At 43.8% G+C, this 8,000-nt stretch overlaps 1 protein-coding gene across 6 annotated transcripts in view; it reads right to left on the bottom strand.

Annotated features, from left to right (window-relative positions):
• Positions 1-815: 815 nt before the first annotated feature.
• The window catches only part of ankrd50l (ankyrin repeat domain 50-like), a 45,741-nt gene continuing 38,556 nt past the window's right edge, over positions 816-8,000 (bottom strand). For 5 of the 6 annotated variants that reach the window (XM_066686479.1, XM_066686477.1, XM_066686475.1 and 2 more), the window contains 2 exons: positions 3,940-7,536; positions 816-2,877 (listed from right to left, as the gene is read on the bottom strand). In XM_066686479.1, the coding sequence (XP_066542576.1) occupies positions 3,941-7,536 (3,596 nt within the window). In that variant the 3' untranslated portion in view covers positions 816-2,877; position 3,940. The remainder of the gene's footprint in view (positions 2,878-3,939; positions 7,537-8,000) is intronic. The other variant, XM_066686480.1, reaches the window with a different exon arrangement.

The following is an 8,000-nucleotide window of genomic DNA, read 5'->3' as shown; positions in this document are numbered from 1 at the left end:
ATCTTAAAACAGTTCTATCAGTTAATAGAAATTCTTTACACACCTTTAAATCACTTAAAGGTGCTCTCTATGATTTAAATCCAGTACACTTTATAAAATTTAGAGAATGTTTTCTAAACATTCACGAGCTATATACTGTTTGTGTGCTGGAAAAAATAAGGTGTTTGTACGTAGCCCAGGTACTGAACACAAAAACACTAATTTTGCCAATCATAGGTCATTCATAATCATTCATTCATGTATTATCTGTAAGCGCTTATCCAGTTCAGGGTCGCGGCGTGTCCAGAGCCTACCTGGAATCATTGGGTGCAAGGCAGAAATACACCCTGGAGGGGGCGCCAGTCCTTCACAGGGCAACACACACACTCACACATTCACTCACACCTATGGACATTTTTGAGTCGCCAATCCACCTACCAACGTGTTTTTGGACTGTGGGAGGAAACCCACGCGGACACGGGGAGAACACACCAACTCCTCGCGTTCATGATCATGCACCCCACAATTTCTCTCTTTATCGTCCACTAAGGTGTGTCTGTGAAATGGCATCTAGAGTCATTTGGACAAAGGAGAGAACTCAGAGCTTTGAAATGCATGAAAAGGAATGAGATTGTTCTATTCCTGCTCCATAGGTGTGTAACAGATTTATTGTTGATCTTTCACAGATGCAGCAGATAAAATTACTTAAGGTGGTATGGGAACCGTATCAAGATTGCTAAAAAATTAACAGCCTAAATTGCAAATTAGCATATATGGTAGCTCAAAAAAAACATTACATTCAACTGCAAACAAGCCATATCATCATCATCATCATCTTCTTCTTTTCCATTTCAGGGTCACAGTAAGCTACATGCTGTTCCACCATAATTCTTGGCAATGCACATTCATTGCTTTCAGGGCTTTTGAAGTAGCACACAGGGGTGGTTTTGTTTTGCTGTGAGATTAGTCATTCTCCAGAATTGTAAACAGCATGTTTAAGAGCCACTCTACAGCATAAAGATGACAAATTCAGTGCCTTTTTATCAGGTCCTCTTCCACTTGGCCTTGCCATTTCTCCTTGGGGGAATCTCTGACGCATCTTATAGCTTGCTCCATTATTGTATTAACTCTAGTGGAGGAATTTAGATGGTCAGAGTGACAAGAGACAGAGTGACTGTACAAGCCGCAGCAAACATTGCAACCAGATATATTTTGATTTTCAAACCATAAAAACTATGTTGCTCAAAGCTTTTAGTGAGCCACAGCAGCACATGTAAAATACCAAAAATTCTTAACATTTCATATGAAGCAAATTTTCATTCCATTCGATCAGTAAGACATTTAGTGTTGCAAGATTTTTGTCCATAGAGAAAACCCGAGTGGCAGCAACTGAACAGAAGCCTTCTGTTACACAGAAGTGCAACTGTATTCACTATAGTGATGAGATATCAGTGTATTCATTTGAGAAAATTTGGAATATCCTGAACTTTTTAATACTCATGACTGAATCAATGCCATTAATTTCTCACAGCAATGTTCCAATGTCAGAGTTAGCAGAAAGGTATTACTGCAGCCAAGGGGGATAAACTCATTATTAATATACCTGAAGAAGGGAAAAAAAAACATATAGGCCAGAGAGAGAGAGAGAGAGAGAGATATGAAATGATGGTGTCTGAGCTCCTGGCAGGATTCTCACAGGTTGAGGTTTTTTCCTCTACATTCCTACCATCTGTTATGATAATAAACCTTTTCCTTAAGTAAGAAAAGTAATCATGTATATAATCATCCACTAATCAATCATCAATCACAAGTAGAGTGAAATATTTATTTTAATTAAAGAAATCTTAAACTGTGACATGTTAAAAAAAATTGACAGAATGTAAAATAGTTTTTTCCCCTTTAAATATTTCTCTTAAGTATTTCTGAGCCCTGCCATTATCCTGTCCATGTTCTTTGTCACCTTTTTCTTCTCAGTCTGTGTTTTTTCTTCCTCATTCCATTATGCTTTTTCATAATATGTAATACAGTCTGTTTTTAGTACTGCAGTTTGTTGATTCAGTGTTTAGGGGAAAAAAGTATATAGATCATGAGTAAATAAAGTGGAACCACATAAATACACAATGATAAATAGAATGGAATCGTTAGCAAAAAATAAGCTGACATAGTTAAAAAAAAGCAAACTAATAACCGATAACCAAAATGGTTCTTAAAAGGAATACAAATTCTTTTGAAGGACAGTAAAGGATTGTTAGGCTGTATTTTTATTGATGGATGAGCCCTTTTTTGGCAGCAGTCCTTCTAGCTCTGGGCACTGCCATGCTGGGGTGCATTCCAGAGAGGGTGAATAAATGACAGTCCAAGACAGAAACCCAGAGAAACTATTATTGTCACATTCATTGTCTCCTTTTCTCTGTGCCTCCCGATTTCCTCCAAAACAAGATGAATGTCTCAAGATGTTACTGCAAGCAATGTGTGCCAGATGACACAAGGAAAGCAACCAAGAAAACCATATGTTCTAAGCCCCCTGCTCTAAGTTTTCTTACTTTTTAGTTTTCTGTAGTCACACATGCAATATTTCCTGCAAATAACCACAGTCCCCCTATACTCCTGTGAAAGCATATTTTCCTGTGATTGTGTGCAAGTAAGACTCTGTGAGTTGGCGAGACAGCTGTTCTTCACTGAGGACAGGACGTAAAACAATTATGTCTGGAATTTACACAGCAAAAATCCTTTGAAATCCTTTGGTTCCTCTTTGTTCCTTTTGCTTCGCTGGTCTTGTAGGAGGTCAGAGGTCAGAGCATGGCAAGGTCCACCATCTCCCTCCACCCTGAGTAATTTACATGTGGTAGTTATCCATGCCACCCTCCCTTCCTTGGGTTCCTAATCACCAGGTTGTGCCTACAAAAGACAAAGTTGTCATTAGCATTCCTGACATTCTCTCCCAGTAGACAACATAGAGCAGTGGTTCACAAATCGTGATATGCGTATCACTGGTGGTACACAAAGCAGCAATTGGTGGTATGCCAGATGGCTTTGAAATATTTACTACTAAATTAAACAATGAATTAACAACAGAATATAAAGTTTTCATGGCTAAATTATGTAATGTTTCAGTTTTCATGATTAGGCTTTAATAAAAAATTAGTTTGTGTTTAAAAAATTAAATAAGTACAACAATGTATTGATGTATATGACATATGTCAGTAAGGGAAGGATCCCCAGAATTTTGCAAAATACATGTAAAGCCCACAGTTTCAGTTGCTTACTTGACGTAAGCAAAGGCTAAAGACAGATGTTAATAATTTGGACTTGATGAGAATCAACAGTCCATAAGAAATGAGAAAAACAAGCAAAGCCAAGGAAATGCTCAGAAGAACTACATGCACAGGCAAAGCAGAGGGAAACAAAGTGAGAATACTGTATATATGAAAACAAAATAAACAATAAATGCTCAGTTGAAGGAAAACGATGTGGCCAATCTTCAGATTCTAAAACACAGTTTAACAATAAATTGATGTGCCTCCTTGACCTACTGAGAGCCACTGTAAGCACCTGCTCCAAAATGTCTCACTGTTTTCACCTATAGCCTATTAAAGCTCATAACTGATTTGTGTTTAAAACATTAAGTTTAGACATATATTTGCTATTTTTGTCATTTTTTAGGATAACTGTGTGAAAAAATTCAATATAAAGGCAAAAAAACAAACATGCAAATAATCAAGCAAGATTTTGCCTTTTGCAAAACCCCAAAGGAGATACAGGGGCTCACAAGTCTCTGTGCTAAGGCTCATAGGTGGTACTTAGAGGTTTTGGTTGGATAATGGGTGGTACTTGGTCCAAAATATTTGAGAACCACTGATCTAGAACAATGTAAAATAATTCCTATTCTTGAATTAATATTTAATTAACCATCATAATTTTGATTAACCATCACTTCTGAAGTTAAACAAAATGATTTACCTTAGAGTGGCGTCTCCCTCTTGTAAAGTGCTGCACTAGTTGGCCCCTCAAACTGCAATTTGATTGCTTGTTTAAGGTTGAGCTGGGGGTCTGTGCTTCTAATGCTGTACACAGAGTCTTCCAGTAAGGCACTATGTGGTGACATGGCTGAGAGGTCAAATGCTGGGGACAGGGATGTCTTTTGAAGACCTGTCCAGCTCTCTCTTTGTGAGTGAGACTGTATTTGAAAAGGAGGGTAACCCAGTGGTGGTCTCGTGAGACCTTCTTGATTTGGTGTCAACCCCAAAGACACCATCACTGAGTTCCATTTGCCTCCTCCATTTCCAACATGCTGTGGGCTCTTTCTAAGCTCATCCTCAATCAACTGAGGTTTTAAGAGGTAGTCACCAGCTTCTGGAGATGCAAGACTTTTAAGAAGCATGTCAGAGTCCTGCAGGCCAAGATAGGTGCCATGTGCATGGGGAGAGATACTTGTGAGGACAGCTTTCTGCTTGTTCCTGGCAGTGCTTCCCTGAAGGCTTGTAGAGTTTGAGCCAGGCAGAGGCAGGGTGGATGGCCGACTGCGACAACGGGGAAGTGAGTGCTGTTGGATCTGCTGAGTGAAGCTCAGGGTGTCTGCAGGGACAGTCTGCACTGTAGCCAGAGAGTGGCATGTGGAGGAAGATGTCTGAGAGCCAGGCACTGAATGGAATCTCTCAGCTGTGGAAGCTGGGGAGCAAGAAGCAGACAAAGAAGTCGACGAGGTGGAAGAAGTTGCTGGGACTCCGTTAGCATGCACTTCTTCAGAGCCACCAGAGGTTGGAGTCTTGATCATGGACAAATGCAGAAACAAGCCAGGAGTCCCACATGGTGAAGGTGGTATGGGTCCAGGGTATGGCTTTGCACCATAGCTTTCCAGGAGACGGACGATGTTGAAAAGACCTCGCTTTCCAGCGACTTTTACAGGGCTCCGTCCATAATGATCCACATGATCTGGATCGGCACCTTTTTCCAGAAGCATTGCCACAATTTCTGCATGTCCCTCCTGAGAGGCAACACTCAGTGCTGTAGCACCTTGCTTTTTGCAAGCCAGATCGACATTTATCTCCCTTGCTCTGAGGAGCAGTTTGCCAGCAGCCGTGTGACCCCTCCATGCCACAGAGTGCAGGGGAGGTCTGCCCTCAGAATCAACTGTATTTGGGTCTGCACCATGTTTCAGCAACAGCCCAATCCCACCTAGGTCACCTTGCCATGACGCTACATGCAGTGCTGTTCGCCCCTCAGTATCTCTCGATTCCAGGGGGACACCTCCTTTCTCTATGAGCAAAGTGGCTATATTCAAGCGACCCTCCAGAATCAGTAGATAAAGAAGAGGTCTTCCCTCTGCGTCACGGACATCAGTGTCAGCTCCACGTCTCAGCAGCAACTCCACCAACTCTGTATGGCCCTGCAGAGCAGCTGCACTCAGGGCAGAGTGTCCATCATACCCTCGGCGATCAATGGGTGATTTGCGATCAAGCAGAAGCCTTACTGTGCTGCAATGGCCCTCCTGCGCTGCTAGGATGAGGGCAGTCCGACCTTCCATGTCAAGCTCACTCACCCGTGCCATGCTACCTTGTTCTGTTAGCACAGCACAGACACCTTTGTGGCCTTCGCATGCAGCTGCATGCAGTGGTGTCCAGCCGAGATCATCTTTGTGATTCTCATCTAGCCCCCGATCAAGCAGAGCTCGGACAACCTCAACACTGCCCTTAGCTGCAGCCAGACAGAGTGCTGTGCGACCTTCCCCATCTATGCCATCTACTGCTGCTCCCCAGAATAGCAAGCGGTTTACTGTACCTACATGACCCATGGCTGCTGCTGCAAGAAGGGGTGTCACAGCTGAAGGGTGGGCTCCAGCACTCTCATCCACATCTGCCCCTGCCTCTAGAAGTAGCTCTACTAACTCTTCATTACCTTCATATGAAGCTAAAAGTAAAGGTGTCATCCCATCTCTGTCCTTATGCTCTGGATTAGCTCCTCTTTCCAGCAACAGACTTACAACCTCTCCATGTCCCCTTCCTCCTGCTGCTGATGGCACACATAAGGCAGCCACTGAGAGGGCAGTGCGCCCATCTCCGTCTGCCAGATCAACTTCTGCACCTGCATCCAGCAGGATCTCCACTGCCTCTTTGTGACCCATGTATGCAGCAGCTATTAGTGCAGTGCGCCCTTCGTGATCCATGCGATCCACTTTAGCACCATGCCCTAGGAGGGTTAACAAGACCTCCTCATGACCCCCCCAAGCAGCAGCGCGCAAAGCGGTGCGGCCATCAGGATCACAACCATCTACCTCTGTTCCTGCTTCAAGGAGCATCTTTACAGCATCTTTATGTCCACCCCATGCGGCTGAACGTAAGGCAGTCCATCCTTCACTGTCTGCGTGCTCCAGTAGGGCTCGAACAGATGGAGTGTCACACCCCTGGTCATGAGCCCACTCCAGCAGAATTTGTAGCACACCAATGTGACCCTGCCTGGCAGCAAGGGTTAAGGCTGTTTGACCCTGGTGATCACTGAGAGTGGGATCTGCCCCACGACAAAGCAGCAGTGCAGTTACATCCACAAGCCCTGCATGGGCTGCGGTACTCAGCAGTGTCCGGCCGTCTGATGGATCTGTACGGTTCACATTGATCCCACTATCTAAAAGTGCTCTTACAGAGTCTTCCCTCTGCAATGCCTGTTGTACTATCCCTCTTCCACCACCCACACAGTGAACTCCCACACTAGCACCATTGTCTGGGGAACAGGTGGGAGGATATACTCCACTCTTCATGAGAAGCTGGAGTACATCATGTTGGACAAGTACAGGGGTTTCCATGGGTTGATATGGCAAAGTGATGCCAGTAGAACTGTCATTTGTTATAGTTCTCAAAGGTGGAACATCAGTCCATACTATCCACAAAGCTAGAAGAGATGGCTCCCCAGTATGGATTCCACTGTTGAGGAGGTGGTGGCTCAGCTGGCATATCTCTTCTGTTCCAAGGCTTTTGGCTTTTGTAGACAAAGACATGGCAAGTGAAAGGTGACCATCCTTCACACTGCACAGAAATTTCTGAGTGCAGTACTTCACGTCCGTTAACCAATCTGCAAAACTACCATGGAATAGGAGTTTACTGCCCTCAGGCCCGTCCACAATCAGTGGTGCCAGAGCACGCATTATAGACTGAAAATCCTCAAAACCCAAGCAGCTGTCCCTGGCATGTGCAGCAATGTAAAGCTTCTCAGGAGTGACTGGTCGTGGGGAGGCCAGCAGAATGTTGAGCAAAGATCTAACATGGACAAACAGTCTGCGGGGAAACAGTCTTTGACAGAGCCACAGGTACAGGCCATTCAGTGTTCCTGGAATATCTCGAATCTCCCTTAGTCCTACGAGACCGCACGCAATACCATCCAGCACTCGTTCTAGAAAGAGGAAGCAGCCCCCACCCTTGATATGCAGCAGGTTAAGCATGTCAGCCGTCTCTGGCGTGAGTTGTCTGCGTAGAGATCCCTCTTGATCCAGCCTCCGTAGAATGTAATGCTGAACATCCCTCATAGCCACGGGTTTCCGCAAGTCATCTAGACACAGCTTTCGAAACCCTGCAGAACAAAGACAAGAGCGATGAAATCAGACTGGGAAGGACAAAAAGGGGGGGGGGGGGGAATATATATATACCGGAGGGGAAGGTTTGGGTAAAAGTATGATGAAGGAGAAGACATGCAGCATGCTGAGCTTCCTTCCAGTATTTTCTTTTCCAATGTCCTGACTCACAAAAAATGGGAAGTGTTTAAACTCCACCCATTCCTTTGAGACAGACTTAAAGTAAACAGATTGATCTGACACAGGATGCTTTGGAATATTTCACTATATACCTTAAATTTATTTAATTATCTATTTAGTTTTTAAAACTTTAGAAGAATACAGAGCTTGTGTGTCTTCTATTTTTCAAATAGCAAAATGATAATAAGGGCATTGGTCCCTCACCTCTTAAACCAGATCAACAAATAAGGAAGAAGAATGTGGGCAGCCGAGTACAAAGGAGGGAAAGATGTATGAAGACGGC

Source organism: Hoplias malabaricus, chromosome 12 (assembly GCF_029633855.1).
Source record: "Hoplias malabaricus isolate fHopMal1 chromosome 12, fHopMal1.hap1, whole genome shotgun sequence".
Taxonomy (NCBI): Eukaryota; Metazoa; Chordata; class Actinopteri; order Characiformes; family Erythrinidae; genus Hoplias; species Hoplias malabaricus.
The sequence above is the reverse complement of the archived record's forward strand: the minus strand, read 5'-3'. Positions and strand labels throughout refer to the sequence as shown.